The sequence below is a fragment of the Zingiber officinale genome, chromosome 4A (assembly GCF_018446385.1).
Source record: "Zingiber officinale cultivar Zhangliang chromosome 4A, Zo_v1.1, whole genome shotgun sequence".
Lineage (NCBI taxonomy): Eukaryota > Viridiplantae > Streptophyta > Magnoliopsida > Zingiberales > Zingiberaceae > Zingiber > Zingiber officinale.
Window position 1 is genome coordinate 95,926,293 of NC_055992.1, and position 18,053 is coordinate 95,944,345.

The 18,053-nt window shown below is 43.6% G+C and overlaps 1 protein-coding gene, 1 long non-coding RNA gene and 1 pseudogene across 3 annotated transcripts; all 3 read right to left on the reverse strand.

Moving 5' to 3' along the window:
* Window positions 1-288: 288 nt before the first annotated feature.
* On the reverse strand, window positions 289-3,394 carry LOC121970259 (probable serine/threonine-protein kinase At1g54610). 2 transcript variants are annotated; one of them, XM_042520856.1, is made up of 7 exons: window positions 3,001-3,394; window positions 2,625-2,909; window positions 1,809-2,126; window positions 1,436-1,654; window positions 1,251-1,348; window positions 1,059-1,179; window positions 289-785 (listed from the first exon to the last, which is right to left on the reverse strand). In XM_042520856.1, the coding sequence occupies exons 1-7, from the start codon at window positions 3,211-3,213 to the stop codon at window positions 495-497; spliced, it is 1,545 nt and encodes a 514-aa protein (XP_042376790.1). In that variant the 5' UTR covers window positions 3,214-3,394; the 3' UTR covers window positions 289-494. The 2 variants fall into 2 exon arrangements, with proteins under 2 accessions (XP_042376790.1, XP_042376789.1); XM_042520855.1 differs by having other exon boundaries at window positions 290-785; window positions 1,436-1,663; window positions 3,001-3,393.
* A 1,272-nt stretch (window positions 3,395-4,666) lies between these two features.
* The window catches only part of LOC121972521, a 63,666-nt pseudogene continuing 50,279 nt past the window's right edge, over window positions 4,667-18,053 (reverse strand).
* On the reverse strand, window positions 10,099-12,673 carry LOC121970261. The gene is made up of 2 exons (XR_006108882.1): window positions 12,196-12,673; window positions 10,099-10,349 (listed from the first exon to the last, which is right to left on the reverse strand). It is a non-coding gene; the product is annotated as an uncharacterized LOC121970261 (long non-coding RNA).

Consider the following 18,053-nt stretch of genomic DNA (forward strand, 5'->3'; position numbering starts at 1 on the left):
TATTCATTCACCGCGCTTTCTATAAAAGTTGCTTGCCTTGTCCTTGTGCAACACCCTTGCCCTCTGTCCAGCGTAGGCTAGTCTGTGTGAGAAATGTGCATTCTCATGGTAACAACTTCAGTGTGAAAGTACGCAACGTTTTCCAAGCACGCGGAGCTTTTCATTGAAGTTCTACTTCAGCATGAGCTGCATGATTATTATCATCCTATTAAATACCATCTCTAAACTAAAGTCGGCAACTCTTTGCCACATTGAATGCCCACTTGAGTTAGTAGCCATCGAACTCATTCACTATCAAACAAACCATTTCTTGGGTCACCAACTGACTTGCGAGCCTTCTGTTATTAATTTCATCCAACGCAAATTGTGCCATCGCTGTCCAATGAAGTCAATATGTCTACCATACAATTGATTCTTAACTCCTACTGTTAAAACTCTGAACTGAAGTCTTTCTTCTCTGTACATATTACAACTTCACTTTCTTATACAAAAGGCTAACTATTGTGTTTGACTGATCCAAGAGCTACCAATTCTTTTCTTTTGGTTCCATGTACTCTTCGATTTCTTTTGATCTCCAACAATCTCCTCAAACCATGCTCTTCCGTTCTTGGTTCCTCTTTACTTGCAATCAATCCTCTACCAGAATACGAGGCAAAAGATGTATCAGATCCTGCAAAAGACATCAGCCCATTCGATGGGACTCCAACAGCTCCATCTTGATGAGGTGGTGGGAACTTCTCGCTTTTGCTGGTCATGTTTATGTGAGTCATCATCAACCGCATTCTCTGTAAGTTAGCAAGAGAGGAAAAGATACATATCTGAGTTCATGCCTAAAAAGTTTCACAAGATGTTAAAGATTTGATCTTGAAGATGTTTTTCTTCAAGCTTCTTTTCTCCATATCAACCAAATTAGAAGAGGGAACAAAACATGAAATTTAAAAAGGTTTTTTTACTGGTTATTGTAATTGACAATTAAGATGCAAGCTACAATTTGATAGCTAGTTTAAATAAAAAATGGTTTAGCCATGGACTAGAATGAAGGGCATCGACTAAAGTACCTCCAAGTTTACTTGCAGCTCTGCATTGGCTTCTGGAGCTGGGACTGCTCTGCTATTGCATTTGCGGACGCTAGACCTTCTTGATGCTTCCGAATTGCCTTTCCTAGAAACACTGATCTGTCTGTGATGGTGAGAAGAAAGAAAGTTCGGTTAGTAGATGAAGAGTTTCTTCTGGTTTAAGGAGCAGGTTACCTTCTGGCCTCTTCTCTCAATTTTGCATCCATTTCCTTGCTCGGTGGATACTGAGGCAAGCTTGATGGATCACAGGCATAAGGCTCTGTTGTGAAGAACTATACAAACAAACAAAATGGTTATCGACAAAATTGTCCATAGATAACTATTTCAATGGTGCATCGATACATCATTGAAGTACTGACTTGGTGGTTCAAAGCAGTAGTAGCTGTGCCTCTATCAGCTGGATCAAGTGCAAGGAGTGAGTCGATTAGCGACAGAGAAGAATGTGAAAGTTCCTTAAAAGTTTCTCGTACACAGCGCGTGTAGTTTTGTTTCGGCCTTATGATAGTAGCATGCCTCAATTTTGAGTTCTTCCAGTACTTTTCTGAAGGTGATCCACAAAACTTAAAGATCATGTGCAGCTGCTCCACCTCCAGTTTAGTTGTAATACATGAAGTATGTCAGCACAAGCATCGAACAACATTAAGAACAGATATAAAAAAACTCTCCAATTCAGGATAATAAACAACTCGAGTAAGCAAAGACATGTAGGTAAATGGAATACTATGACATTACCTCAGTCCTTCCAGGGAAAACTGGTTTCCCCATTAACAACTCTGCTAAAATGCAGCCAACACTCCAAAGGTCAATACCGACACCATAATTTGTCGCACCGAGGAGGAGTTCTGGGGCACGATACCACAATGTGACCACATGACTGGTCATTCTTGCCTTATGGTCAGGATCAAAGGTAGAAGCAAGTCCAAAATCAGCTATCTTGAGTATCCCTTCATTGTCCAGAAGCAAATTCGAACACTTAATATCGCGGTGAAGGACTCCACGACTGTGACAATGCTCGAGACCAGATAGTAATTGTTTCATGTAGCATTTGACCTGGGGCAAATTACAGAACGTCGAACATCAAGTGCTTGTAAACCAAAACGAAATATATATTATATAGAAATTCTGGTGGCACTAAGACTCTCATTTTAGTAGAATCTTGTATTTCATGCTGATTTCTAACAACATTTGAACGAAGCACAATAGTTGAAGCTGCATCTACTGTTGAACTTCTTTGAACCTTCTACATTTATAGAGCTTCTCCTTTTAATTTTTTCCCCTCGAGATTGGTCAATTCTTCAAAGAACAGTAGCATGCATCATTCATCAACAATTGCACAAAAATGGCAGCACTTAATAAATTTCAATCTGAAGATTATAAAGTTACTGGGAGATTCTGCAGCATTGATAGAACAGTAGAGGAGAAGAACAGAGCTTAGCCAAGAAAGGAAGGCATTTAATTCCATGAATTGACTGAATTAAATCATCAGGAAAAAGATGCAAGTTCACATTCCGAAAGTCTGAGAACCTAAATAGGAAGAAAGGGGCCGACCTGGGGCTCCGTGAAGCGCACGCCGGGAGCCGCGGCGAGGCCAGTAAGGTCGTGCTCCATGTACTCGAAGACGAGGTAGAGAGCGGAGGAGACGCGGGAGATGGCAATCCCCTCGAGCCGGACGACGTTGGGGTGGTCGAGTCTTCGGAGCACCGTGATCTCCCTCGCCATGAACCGCACGCTCTCCGGCTCCACCACGTCGAAGCGCACCTTCTTCATCGCCACCATCCGCCCCGCCTCCACGTCCCACGCCTTGTACACGTTGCTATACGTCCCCGACCCGATCTGAACGCCGCACCAAGACCGGAGCTTTCCTCAACGAAACACTCCAAAACTCCATTTTTAGAATGGGGGGAAGAAGGGGGAGGAACCGTACCTTGGCAACCTTACGGAACGAGTCCGCTTGGCGAGGATTCCATCCGAGGAGGGAATCTCCGGCGACAGAGAGGAGCCAGGTCGGCCAGGTGGAGGCGTCGGAAGGGGAGAGCGCGGGAGGGATGCGGGTGCGTTCGGAGGGCGGCTGATGGTGCAATTTCTCGGAAGGAGCCGAGGCGGCGGCGGCGCTCCGCTTGCTGATAGGGCAACCCATGGGCGGCCGCCTACATGGAGGGCGGTAAATGGCTCACCGGCTTGTCGTGGCTGCAACCTGCGCGAGTTACTTTAACTGCAGTTTGCTAAGCTTGATTCTGGAAGAAGAGAAGACGGAGAAGGCGAGACAGAGGGAGATAAAGAGTGGCAAAATTGGAAAGCACCAAACCGTGTTGATATTGCAGGATTGCCACTCACTCTTTAACTGCGAAGAGTGAACATTAAATAAGAGCTTGAGTTTCCAGAAGGGTAAACTCGTAGATAAAGCAAAGTTAGAGGTCATTAGAATACTACCTTTTCAAACAGCAAAAATCCTGGGACAAACTAACTGGATGGCGTTCAAGAGGCCGTGCCGAATAAGAAGCTGCAATTCATCCCAGAGCACGCCGCGTATGAGGACGCTTAAATGCGCCTGCCCATCGCATTCATATCCCTCACCGGTTCCCAACCTCTTTCCAAACGGTCCCTGTCTCCCTGATCACCTCGTCCAGATCCCATGTCTTCACTCAAACAGCAAACTCCAATTTCAAAAAATATATCTCCTTAGAAATACTATTTTTTAGTTCGACAATATTTAAAAAAGACTTTTTAAAAAATGGAATTTAAAATAAAATTGTTTACCTACAAAATTTTACTTAACGCCTTTAATACGGTAAAAGAGGATTCGCTTATCTCAAATATGTTTTATTGACAGCCCGACAATACTAGATGAAGAAAGAAGATCATCATGATCGAATAACTTCTCTAGATGAGAAGAATTTTAGTTTTTTAAAAGATTATTGTTATAGAAAATATAGAATCATCACATTATCCACTACCATTCGAAAGGAGTATAGCTGAGAAGCTCAAGTAACAAGTATATGAACGGAGATCTATAGAAAAATTATTTTGGAGATTAGATCTCCGTTTAAATATATTAACTCAATGGCCGTGGAGCCTGAGCAATTTGGGTGGTCATAGATTCATTCATCACTTCTGCCTTTCAAACCTCTACTGCTTGCTGCTCTTCTGCACTAACAGTGCTGTTGTTGCTCTACTGTGCAAGCTCTCTGACACTTCTTTTGCACTCTTCCCCAGGTTCGACCTAAACAGCTCAGAGTCAGTAGCAGGCTACTGCTCTTCAAACCACAATGCCATTGCCATCTATGCAACCAAGAATCTAGTTTCAGTTCCCTAAATGATTAGGTCCAGCTTTTTGTTCCAGAAATCTTTTGCAGTCATAGGGAAGATAATTGGATTTCATTCGAGTGCTTGGCACAATTCATATGTGAAGTACATACAGGTATCCTGATCTTTTTCAGAAGGAAAAAAATGTCTGATCTGTTTTCAGAAAACCATATAGATATATACTCGGAATGCCACTGGCAATTGTCTAAAAAATCAAACGAATCTCACCTGATTGCTTAGTATTAAAAATTATCAAACACTCAGTGATCCCAAGACAAGCAAATTTTCTATACAAGAATTGATGGTGGCACTGACTCAGGCAAACTGCTCCCTCCCACCATTCAAAACGATCACATTGCCATCAGAGTCGTCATCCAAAATAACTGAGTCTCCCTCCTTGATCTCCTCAGCCAGCATTTTCTTGGCCAAGGTATCCTCCAGGAGCCTGATCACTATTGCTCTCCTCGCCTGTCGAAGACTTCCTTGAGCAGTATATCAGCAATCTTAGCTCCTTGACTTCCGATTTAGTCAGCTGTCAGAAGACTATCATCTCATCGAGCCGATTGAGAAATTCTGGACGGAAGTATTGCTTCAACTCTTCTGACAAGGCTTTTGATTCGGTTGTAGAGTCTGTCCTTTCAATTGTAGTTAAGGTCTAATCCGTTCCTACGTCCTACCTTCTCGATCACGCTGATGCCGACATTGAGGTAGATTAAGAGAGTGTTTTTGAAGTCCACTGTCCGGCACATACTGTCGGTCAACCTCCCGTCTTCCAGAAGCTGGAGCATCACGTTGAATATGTCGGGGTGAGCTTTCTCTATCTCATCAAATAGGACAACAGTGTGAGGCCGGCAGACGGACTGCTTCAGTGAACTTTGAGACGGTATGCCTCTCCATGAACTCACTCATGTCGAGCCTGATCGTGGCTTCCTCGGACCCAAAATAGTAAGAGGCCAGTGCCTTTGCCAATTCTGATTTGCCAACGCCAGTTGGACCAGAAAAGATGAAGCTGGCGACAGGGCGACTGGGATCCTTCAGACCTACACGGCTTATGGCTCTTATCATCCTGGCCAATAACACGCGCATTGAGAGTTTCCTCCATTTTGAGAAGACGGTCGGTCTCGTCACTCGAGACTTTCTCCACGGGAATTCCAGTCCATGAAGTTACTCACAACGGAATGAGTGTTGATGGTCCGGTAAAGGGATGAATAAATTATAATTAAAATTAATAATCTCGAGCTAACTTGTTAACATGGATACTGTCCAACAGTCGGGGAGATGGATACTGGGGATATAGCACTTTTGATCTTCGGTGGACTTTCCTCCCGTCTACAACACAAGCAGCGTCAATCCCGAGCCAGGGAAGGGGTCCCCGGCGATGGTCCTCTGACGTTCAAGTCAGTCTCCGACGAGACCCCCCTTCACTGATGCTTGGACCTCCCCTTTATATAGGGCTCCTGTAGCGTGTGTGCACGCTTCTCAAAGCGGGCACGCTATCCCAAACTTTCCCTGAAGAGACATGTCAATAAATTGTCCCTGGCACAGTACTTTAACGAGTCAAACATATCTCTGAAGTGATAGTGGAAACTTCCGCCGTACGATCCTCTGTCTTACCATGCCGCCCCCGTCGGCAGCATTAACTCCCAAAAGGATGTCGAATGATATCCTGCTGTGTTTGTTGCTTGACTGAACGGAATGACCGCTCGGCCAAGATTCTGATATCCTTGCGTCTGGTGCCACACCGAGCGGGATGGCCGCTCGGCTGAAAGTCCCCTATCCATGTGTCGTCCGCTGCTGGGCCGAGTGGGATGGTCGCTCGGCCGAAAGCCCATTGTCGCACCGAGCGAGCGAGCCGCTCGGTTGAAAATCCTCGGTCCGTATCGTCTGTCGTCGCGACGAGCGGAAGAGCCGCTCGGCTCGGCTTCTACGCGTCCCTTAAGCGTCGGTTTGATTACTCTGTGTCGAAGACGGTGGGTCGGTGCTTAACCTACGGTCAGGATATGCCCCGCCCGACCGGCCAAGACCATCCATCCATTGACCGTCTTGACTTTGACCTCCATTGACCTCCGCCGTAGCAACGGCGCGGGGCCCCTTATCATTACCACATCACAAGCATCCTCTTCAATTCTACTCGAAGGAAGTTGTAGTTCGACTGACTGGACAAGTGTGAGCGGATTTCCTCCTGATCGACCTTCGTCACTGTATGGACTCTGCTCAGGGTGGGTCCGATCCTCGTCGATCAGCCTTCTGAAGCTTGTCGTTCGGTCACAAGCATGCTCCCTCGATCCGATCGGAGGGACAAAGGTTTGCACTTGTAGAACTTTTTCCTCGGGTTGTCTCGGGCGAGCGTGGACTATGTTGACGTCATCCTGATTTCTTGGGAATCATGCAAATCCCCTCTCATTAAGGCAAAACAGGTTCCCACGCCTGAACTAACTGTCGACCCGTGGTAGCATGCCACGTGTCACGCCCACCGCCGTCACACGCCTGACACGATAGACATTAATTACGATGTTTGGCGGTTTAAATTCGATGGTCAGATCCTGGCCTAGGTTTCTGCGACCTAGATCCGACGACTCTAGTTGGCCGAGCTCGGGGTTAATAAACCCGCTTCGTCGCCGCTTCTTTGCGCATCCTTGTTCTCGTGCTCTCCGGCTGCGCTACTTCGGTGTTTTCCCGGTGACCTTTCCCAGCAATCCTTCGTTCCCTTTTCTCCGGCGACCTCCTTTGCTTTCCAGTAAGCTCTCTTCCCCTCGTGTCTGCTTTTGGGCATTTTGACTCGTCTTCAGGTTCCGGTGAAACCTCTAGCAGTTCTTTCCTCCATCGGTTGTATTTCTTTCCTCCGACTGCCCCCTTTTTTCCTGTGTTTTCGCAATGACCAGCTCTTCACAGTCGTCGGCCCCGGTCCCTGGACCTTGGAATACCACCATGGATTCTAGGTTTGACGAGGGTGACGTTGAGGGCCTTAGAAATGCCTATGAAATTCCACTTGACTACGAGATTGTTTTGCCTTCCACGTCCGATCGGTCAAATACCCCGTCGATCGGATGCAACTGTTTGTTCAGGGACCATTTCTCCGTCGGTCTGCGGTTCTCTATCCATCCTTTCATTATCACAGTTTGTAAATACTTCCGCATATTCCTCCCTCAACTTGTGCGTTTTCCTTCTGTCTTCTGTGCGGTGTCATCATTTTGTTTCGGCTGCACAACATCCCTCTTGTCCCTCGAATCTTCCATTATTTTTACTACCCGAAGCTATCTAAGCCGGGGACCTTCCTTTTCCAATATAGGGTCGGCTTAGTGTTCTTTGATAAAATACCAACTTCCAATAAACATTGGAGGGAGTACTTTTTTTTCATGCGTCTTCCCGAGCGGCTAGAATTCTCGACCCGTTGGCAGCTTGAAGTAGCACCTCAACCCCCACTGAAAAGCTACAAGAGCCGATCGGACTACTTGGTTGCTGCGGCGATGCTGACCTGTCAGAAGTACGACATTCACAAGCTGCTGCTTGAGGGTGTCCTCTACATCTTTGGCCTCAATCCGATCCACACCCGCCTCCCGACCAGCCTAGGTATGCAACTACTTTACCCTTTTCCTATGATGCTAACTGAATTTTCTTTTTCTCCTGCAGTCGAAGTCATGATGCGAGCGCGAATGACCGGTAAGGCGAAGCTTACGGACTCTACGATCAAGGTGACGACTATCGAAGAGCTGACGAGCCGAGGTCTGTAACCGCTCGGCTCACATGAAGATCCGCTCAGCCTGAGCAAGGAAACGCCCGTGATGGTGGGCGAAGGCGAGGCCAGCCATGCGCCAAGCGGCGGAGCCACCCCGGGCTCACAGCCTCCGCCCGTACAACGCCCCATCATTCCTTTTGAGGAGCCATCGAGTTCGACCTCCTCTGATGTGCCGCTGACCATGAGTAAGAGGCGCCGAGCGGAACCTGTTGGAATCCCAAGGTGTTTTGATGTGATCAAACAAGTTAAGTTAGGTCTTGTTTGATTTAACCCTTGTGTCTAAGTGTGCAGGAACTTAGGAGCACAGGAAGTCGAGCGAAAAATACGGCTAGTGAGAAGGACGACACGGGGAGAGAGTCGACGGCTCGGTGCGTCCGAGGGACGAGGTGCCATGGAAGAGTACACCGATGGACGAGAAGAACGTATGCGACGTTCGAGAGACGAGAAACCAGGGAGGAAGGCTGCTCGAGGAGAAGGCCGAAACTTGGGTTCGAGTGAGCCCTATTTCGGATGACCGAGATCACCCAAACTAGCAGAGCCGGAGCGGAAGACCCGGACCGAGGCGAGTTGAGCTGGAGCAGAGGGCCCGGATAAAAAAAAAGTCAACTCTATTGACTTTCTTGGTCCGGACGCCCGGACCAGGATTCTATCCAGATTGCGATCAAATGCGAACTATGCGAAAAGGGATAAAGTTTTATCACCTCTCAGGCGCCTGGAACTCTTCCAGGCACCCCGACCAAGGCTATAAATATGGCCTTGGTCCAAGAAGTTGAACAACAACTTGTAATCCATTTCTGTTTGCTCTGTTTCTCTTTGTGTACTGTTAACACTGTAAGAGACTACTCCACCCGAAGGAGATCTTCAGATAGTGCGCTTCATTCTCCTTGGATTAGCAATCTTCTGATTGTAAACCAAATAACTCCTTTGTGTCTATTTCTTGTTTAATCAGTCTCGTTATTTTTTAATTACAAGTATTCTTAATTTACCTATAAGTCGAGAAAGGGTTAATTTATTTTTCAGGGCAATTCACTCCTCCCCTCTTGCCGACCTCCAAAGGGACCAACAAGTGGTATCAGAGCGAGGACGCTTCAGAAGGACTCACCGTCGATCGAAGTAATGCAACCAATGGTCGGACCAAGCATCGTTCCACCAAAATTCGAGGGATACTTTGCACACTGGAAACGTCGTATGGAGGTATTTCTGAAAACATATTTTGAAATTCGTTTAATAATAAAATATGATTTTGTAGCTCCTACGAATCAAAATGGAGAAGAAAAAGAAGAAAGTCTTTGGACGAAGAAAGAACAAAATGATTCCGTAGCAAATAACCGGGCGGAATATCACTTACTGAGCAGGTTGCCACCTCAAGAAGTCAACCGCATCGGAAGCTATTTGTCGGCCAAAGAACTCTAGGAAAAATTCCTGGAACACCACGAAGGCACATCCGAAGCCAAACTTGCAAGGAGAGATATACTTCGGAACAAATTGATAAACATCCGTCTGGAAAAAGGTGAGAAGGTAGCCGACCTATACGTAAAGGTAAAAGAACTAATCACCGGACTTGAAAACCTCAGAGAAGCAGTAAACAACTGGGACACGATACACTACGCACTCAATGTCTTTCCCAGGACTCCAGATTGGACCTCAATAATCGACGCCTACTACATTTCAAAGGACCTGGAGGTAAGTACCCTAGAGGAATTTTTTTCTACTCTTGAATTATATGAAACCAGATGTGCAAGGACAACAAAAGAATCAAGTCAGATTATGACTGTCACGCCCAAAGGAGTCTCTACCGAAAAAAATTTCTACAACATCTACCCTATACCAGAGACAATCTGAGGTATATATACATACAAAATACATCAGCCACATACGGCTGGAATATACACACAATAGAAACAACATAACTATGCAATTTAATATACTCAGCCTACCCGGCTGGACAACAACGAAGTAAACACACAACCACGCAATATATAATAACAGCCCACACGACTATTAGTAAACGCAGCGGAAAATACAAAATAATATGAACGTAAGACCAACAACGACACTAACAAAATACCTACAATCACCAGACTTGACTCCAAAACTCACATCGACTTATTGAAAAGCAAAATACACAAAATCAACATACCACCCGAACGATAACAAAACCAAAAAGAAAACTATCCTCGAGTGTGATGTGGGACTGGCAGCCGGAACTCTCCAAGCATCCATGACTCATCTACCTGTTATTTGGCGAAAGAAAATCAATTTGCGAGGTGGTGAGTATTGGAACTCAACGGGTAAAGGAAAGATAGTGCATGAACATAACATATAAATAAAGAGTAGGCCAAAGATATATAGTCTCATGAGGGAAATAACAGATACTAAAATAAAATCATAATATGTGCTCATACCTGAAACCATATCCTAGGTTAGGTAATAGAAGATCAGAAGTAATACAACTCTGCTATAGAGCTACTTATAACTACAAGGATAACATGTGAGATGTATATCTCAACATAAGTAAGCATATCAGCATAAGTGAACAACAACAGTAAGCGATGGCAACATAAGTAAGCAATAATAGCATATGTAAACAGCAGCAGCCAAAACAAGTATAATAACAGCGTATGTACGGATGGTCACTCCCGCCCACCTCTCTACACCATGACCCCTGTATGGTCGAGAGGCCGGGTCAGTGACAGACTATACACCACTCCACTTGAGTGGCCGAGGGGACAGTTGGATAGTAGCTAACTAGCTACATTTGCGACGGGATCCCTGCTGCTCATAACTCCAGCTACCACTCCCATTAGTGGGCGAGTGCGACACGACAGGACAAGCGACATCAACTCCAGCTACCACTCTCTCGAGTGGCCGAAGATGCGGTCCTGGTCAACGACTCTCTCGACCTCAAGGGAGAATTGGTCGTTGACATACATGTCATGACATGATGCGCTAAATGCAACAGTTATCATAAAATATAAGCAGAAATTAGGTATGCTACATGAAGCCAGCATGCTCAATATAGTACATAAATAAACAATAGTTAAAACATACAAACATGGTATCTAATATCTGCTACTTATCATGGACAACAACAAGAGACTGTATAGATATGGAAATGAATATCTCAAAGATCACGTGGAAGTATCAAGCGTAGGAAAAATGAGAGTGGAGTCAAGGTAAAACAGTCCTTATCCAAAATAGTTCATGCACTAAGTTCAAAGAACTACAGAATCAAGGTAAGAAGTACCCGCCTCTAATATGTATTCTGAACCAAATCACGTCCTGTCACGTCAACCGTCTCAATCAACGTCCCGCACCGGTGCACACAAATTAGCTATCTTCACATGAATCAAATAGCTAATACCAACTCTCAACCATATATAACCCACTCCTAGAACAACCCTCAAAACCATCAGCCTATCTCGAAATAGATGCACAAAATGACCAAACCCAAACACCTCGGTTCTGTTCAAAGAATCAGCTGCATCGAGAGAAAACTACACAAACCCCTGAAATCTAATCAAGATCTCATAACCTCCAAAGAAAAAGAACAACGAAAAGCCATCTTTAAACCCTTCGAATATGTCCGAAAATTCCACTATCAACACAAGAAATAAAAGCACAATGAAAAGTCACTGTAACCGCTCCAAATGTGTCTAAGACATTGAACTAACATGAAAAGGCAAAGACCATCTCCAAACTGATTCAAAATCCACCAAAATCTATCCCAAAAATCTGAAGCCAACACAAGATAGCAATGCTCAATGAATAGCCCGTCTAAGCCCCTTGATTCTTTCTGAAACTACCACAGCTAAGCCAAGAGGTGTAACACACTGTAAAACCATCTTTAAACACCAAAAATCTATTCAAAAATCCCACAATCAATTACAAGCTCTCAAATCTGTTCTAGCAATTAAAATCCACTACAGAAGAATGAAACAACATTGGAAAAGAAATAATCACGACCTCCCCAAATCCGAAATCGAAAACCAACACGAAACATCATAAAGAACTAGAACTTCATCAAAGAAAACTGTGTATATGCCTACTCCTATTCCTTTTTCTGAAACCCAAACCTACTGGTCAGTTAGGGCACAACTCTGTTGGCGACAGGGCTCTGCCTGGGCTGATCCGAGAGAGATGGAGGAGAGGGGAGGGTCGCGGCTCTGGTGCTCGCCTGAGGGAAAGGGAGCTGCGGCCGTGGCTCGAGGGAGAAGAGGAGGAAGATCGTCGGCCGCGACGCTCGTGTGAGGAGAGGTCGGCGGCTGTATGTGGTGCTTGAGCGAGGAAGAAAGGTCGGCTCAGGTGTGGGAACTTAGCGGCTATGGCTCGACGGAGAAGAGAACCGGCAACAGCCTGGGGAGAAGAGGCTCGGTGAAGGAGGCAGCGTCGTGAGAGGGCTCGGGGAGGAGTCAGCACGCGTGGCTCGCGTGAGGGAGAGATCGGCGGAGAAGAAGAAACTCGGCGCCGTGTGGGGAGCTAGGGCACGGGCAGGGGCAAAGGGTTCAGCGCCGAGGGTTTAGGGGAGAAGATCTGCTTCGATCGAGTGGGGAAAAGAAAAATCGGGAAATCAACCTTTATAACTTAGGACTTTTAAAATTAAACCCTAGATAAACCTATCAATCAATTCCCACCTCCGGGTATTCTAAACAGACTTTTATCGGGCCCATTAGTGCATCTCCTCTAAATGCGTCATATGAGTTCCAATTAAATCCCAGAAAATTTCTAAAAATTCCGTTAAGGCTTTTCGTCTATTAAACCTTATTATTTAATTATTATTTATTATCGTATTTTACAATGGCACTAACCGCAACCAAGAAGGATGAACCTGACTCAGACTCAGAAGAAGATCAAAAAGTAGAAGAAGGGTTTGTTGCTACCAGTGTCAAAAGGAAAGACACCTAAAAGAGGATTGCCTAGAACTTAAGAAGGATAAAGTCAAGATACTCAAGAAGCACAAGAATCTGAAAGCTACTTGGGACGACAGTTCATCATCTGAGTCCGAAATACAAGAATATGACGGACTAGTACTGATGGTGAGCTATGAAGGGCAAAGTACATTAGAAGCCATCATCAATGAAGGGGGAGCGACTTCAGATGAATGCAGCGAAGTACGGGGAGAGTCAGACTTCAAGTCTGATATGGTAAATGAGGTATATCTCTTACCTCCTGATCAGCTTTATTATGGTATTAAATCTATGGCAAAATCTATGTACAAATTAAAAAGTAAAAATAATAAATTAAAGAATGAAAACATAGAAATAAAAAGAATTTTAGCAAAATCATCTTTGATAGAAGATTTTGATAAAGTAATACCTGAAAATAATAAATTAAAATAAGAAATAGAAAATTTTAAAAATTGAAAAATTCTACTTATTCAAATATTTCTGCTCATAGAAACTATAGAGGATTAAACTGGTACTATAAGTTTCACAAAAGTCAGATCAGAAAAATATCAAAAGCTTATGTACCTAGAAAATACCTGATTAATTCTGTAGGAAAGAATCTCTATTGGATTCCAAAAACATGTTTAAATTAAAAAACTAAGGGCTTTCAGGTAGAAAATTGAATATTTGAATTCATTAAAAGACTTTATCTAGAAGTGGTTGATGATCTAATAACCAAGAAGGCCTAGTACCTTGCCATAGCCTGGAAGCCGATTTCTGAATTAAAATATTTAATTGACAAACTGATAAGCATAAAATAATTAATTGCTTTCAATATTTGTCAATGATTTAACACTTATTGAAATTTCTTTAAAAAATTTTCACTTAGAAAAAATTCAATATTTAATTATTTCTGTTAAAAATATTTTTTTAAAAATTATTAATTCCGTTGCACAAAAATTTTATCTTTAACTTAGAAAATTAAATTGTTCTTACTTAGTAATTTTCTTAATTAGAAATTATTTCTGCTTTAAAATTTTTTTAATTTTTTTTTAACACTTAAAATTTTCTAATTTATTGCAATTTTTTTTAAGTGTTAGAGTTAACCTTAGACTTGTTAAGAAACCTCATTTTTTATGTGATCAAAGGGGGAGAAGGATATATATTAAGTCTAGGGGGAGGTATGGTATAATCCAATTGAAAAATCGTTTTAGCACTTATTTGTAAAATTAATTGTTTTTACATTGCATTAGTTTACCCTAACTTAACTTGGGTGCTTACATCAAAAAGGGGGAGATTGTTGGAACCCCAAGGTGTTTTGATGTGATCAAACAAGTTAAGTTAGGTTCTGTTTGCTTTAACCCTTGTGTCTAAGTGTGCAGGAGCTTAGGAGCACAAGAAGTCGAGCAAAAAATGCGGCTAGCGAGAAGGACTCACGGGGAGAGAGCTGACTGGCTCGGTGCGTCCGAGGGATGAGGTGCCACGGAAGAGTACACCAGTGGACGAGAAGAACATACACAACGTTCGAGGGACGAGAAATCAGGGAGGAAGGCCGCTCGAGGAGAAGGCCGGAACTTGGGTTCGGGTGAGCCCTATTCCGGATGGCCGAGATCACCCAAGCTAGCAGAGCCGGAGTGGAAGACCCGGACCAAGGCGAGCTGAACCGAAGTAGAGGGTCCGAACCAAAAAAGTCAACTCTATTGATTTTCTTGGCCCAAGCGCCCGGATCAGGATTCTATCCAGATCGCGGGCAAACACGATCTATGCAAAAAGGGATAAAGTTTTATCCCCTCCTAGGTATCTGAAACCCTTCCAGGCACCCCTACCAAGGCTATAAATATAGCCTTGGTCTAAGAAGCTGAACAACAACTTGTAATCCATTTCTGTTTGCTCTATTTCTCTTTGTGTGTTGTTAACATTGTAAGAGGTTACTCCGCCCGAAGGAGATCTTCAGATAGTGCACTTCATTCTCCTTGGATTAGCAATCTTCTGATTATAAACCAAGTAACTCCTTTGTGTCTATTTCCTGTTTAATTAGTCACGTTATTTTTTAATTATAAGTATTCTTAATTTAGCTATAAGTCGAGAAAGGGTTAATTTATTTTTCAGGGCAATTCACCCCTCCCCTTTTGCCGGCCTCCAAGGGGACCAACAAGTGGTATCAGAGCGAGAACGCTTCAGAAGGACTAACCGCCGACCGAAGTAAAGTAACCAATGCCCGGACCAAGCATCGTTCCACCAAAATTCAAGGGAGACTTCGCACACTGGTTACGTCGTATGGAGTAACTTCTGAAAACATATTTTGAAATTCGTTTAATAATAAAATATGATTTTGTAGCTCCTATGAATCAAAATGGAGAGGAAAAAGAAGAAAGTCTTTGGACGAAGAAAGAACAAAACGATTCCATAGCAAATAACCGAGCGGAATATCACTTGTTGAGCATGATGCCACCTCAAGAAGTCAACCGCATCGGAAGTTATTTGTCGGCCAAAGAACTCTGGAAAAAATTTCTGGAACTCCACGAAGGCACATCCGAAGCCAAACTTGCAAGGAGAGATATACTTCGGAACAAACTGATAAACATCCATCTGGAAAATGATGAGAAGGTAGCCGACCTACACGTAAAGGTAGAAGAACTAATCACCAGACTTGAAAACATCAGAGAAGCGGTAACCAACCGGGACACGATATGCTATACACTCAATGCCTTTCCCAGGACTCCAGATTGGACCTCAATAATCGACGCCTACTACATTTCAAAGGACCTGGAGGTAAGTACCCTAGAGGAATTTTTTTCTATTCTTGAATTACATGAAACCAAATGTGCAGGGACAATGAAAGAATCAAGTCAGATTATGACGCTAACTGCAACCAAGAAAGATGAACCTGAGTCAGACTTAGAAGAAGATCAAGAAGCTTATATGGTAAGAAATTTCAAAAAATTCTTTAGATGTAACAAATTTAAAGAAATGTAGAATAAGAAAAACCCAAGAAATAGAAAAAGGGTTCGTTGCTACCAATGTCAAAAGGAAGGACACCTAAAAGAGGATTGCCCAAAACTCAAGAAGGATAAAGTCAAGATACTCAAGAAGCATAAGAATCTGAAAGCTACTTGGGACGACAGTTCATCATCTGAGTCCGAAATACAAGAATATGTCGGGCTAGCACTGATGGCGAGCTATGAAGGGCAAAGTACATCATAAGCTAGCATCGATGAAGGGGGAGCGACTTCAGATGAATGCAGCGAAGCAGGAGGAGAGTCAGACTTCAAGTCTGATATGGTAAGTGAGGTATGCCTCTTACCTCCTGATCAGCTTTATTATGGTATTAAATCTATGGCAAAATCTATGTACAAATTTAAAAGTAAAAATAATAAATTAAAGAATGAAAACTTAGAAATAAAAAGAATTTTAGGAAAATCATGTCTGATAGAAGATTTTGATAAAGTAAGATTTGAAAATAATAAATTAAAAGAAGAAATTGAAAAATTGAAAAATTCTACTTATTCAAATATTTTTGCTCATAGAAACTATAGAGAATTAAATTGGTACTATAGGTTTCACGAAAGTCATATTAGAAAAATATCAAAAGCTTATGTACCTAGAAAATACCTGATTAACCCTGTAGGAAGGGATCTCTATTGGATTCCAAAAACATGTTTAAATTAAAAAACTAAGGGCTTTCAGGTAGAAAATTGAATATTTGAATTCATTAAAAGGCTTTTTCTAGAAGTAGTTGATGATCCAAGAACCCTTCTAGGCACCCCGACCAAGGCTATAAATATGGCCTTGGTACAAGAAGCTAAACAACAACTTATAATCCATTTCTATTTGCTCTGTTTCTCTTTGTGTGATGTTAACGCTGTAAGAGGCTACTCCACCCGAAGGAGATCTTCAGATAGTGCGCTTCATTCTCCTTGGATTAGCAATCTTCTGATTGCAAACCAAGTAACTCCTTTATGTCTATTTCCTGTTTAATTAGTCTCGTTATTTTTTAATTATAAGTATTCTTAATTTAGCTATAAGTCGAGAAAGGGTTAATTTATTTTTCAGTGCAATTCATCCCTCCCCTATTGCCAGCCTCCAAAGGGACCAATAGAACCATCTTCACGTTCTGCTACCTCGAGCGGCAACCGACCGAGAGGGTTGGAAATTCGACTCCTGCTCTACTCCCAGAAACTATGGATGCTTCCTCATCCGACCGGACACCCTCCCTGGCCGAGCTACCGCAGGGGACCATTGTTGCATCGCCCTGGCCAACAGTCATACCCAAATGGCCACCAGAGTAAATTTTTTAATGTAAACTCATGGCTTACCTCCGTTCGGCTATAACCTTTTCTTGTTTACCCGCAATACTGGGTGGAGAGCCTGGTCATGTGCCACAGGCTCGCATTCTTAAAGGATGAGTTCAAGAAACTCAAAGTCTCAAGCAGCGCCTCTTCCTCCAAAGGGCCATCAACCTCTGAGGTCGAGAAGCTTAAGGTCGACCTAGAGAAGAGCAATAAACTGCTGGAAGCCGAGCAAAAAAAATCTGTAGATCAGAAGGTGATGTTGGCTCAGCTCAACAAGCAGGTCACCACCTTCGACAAGAAGATAGAGTCGGTTACTACCAGGAAGCAACGGGCCATCGACGACCTGGAATTGTAGAAGAAGGAGGCCCGGGGCCTTGCCCAGAAGCACAAGGAGGCCGAAGATTTTTTGTGGTCGAGCGGAACAGCCACTCGAGTGAAGAAAAGCCCCTCCATGATCAAATCACCTCCAAGGATCTCGTGCGGCATTGAGGATTTACCAGGATTCCGAAGGGAGTAGGTTTGAAACCCTGAAGCAAGCCTATCTCCGTTAAGACACATTCTGCGACAAATTCACCGATCGGACCCTTCGATTGTTTGACTTGGCGATCGAAGGGATGATCGATTAGCTTCGTGAGGGGGGCCACCTGCCGGCTGCTGTGACTAGTAAAGTCATAAGCCAGGATAAGCTCATAGCCGCTCTGCCCGATGACGTACTAGATTATCTAGAGTGAAGCTAAGGGCTTTATCTCTGTAATCTTCT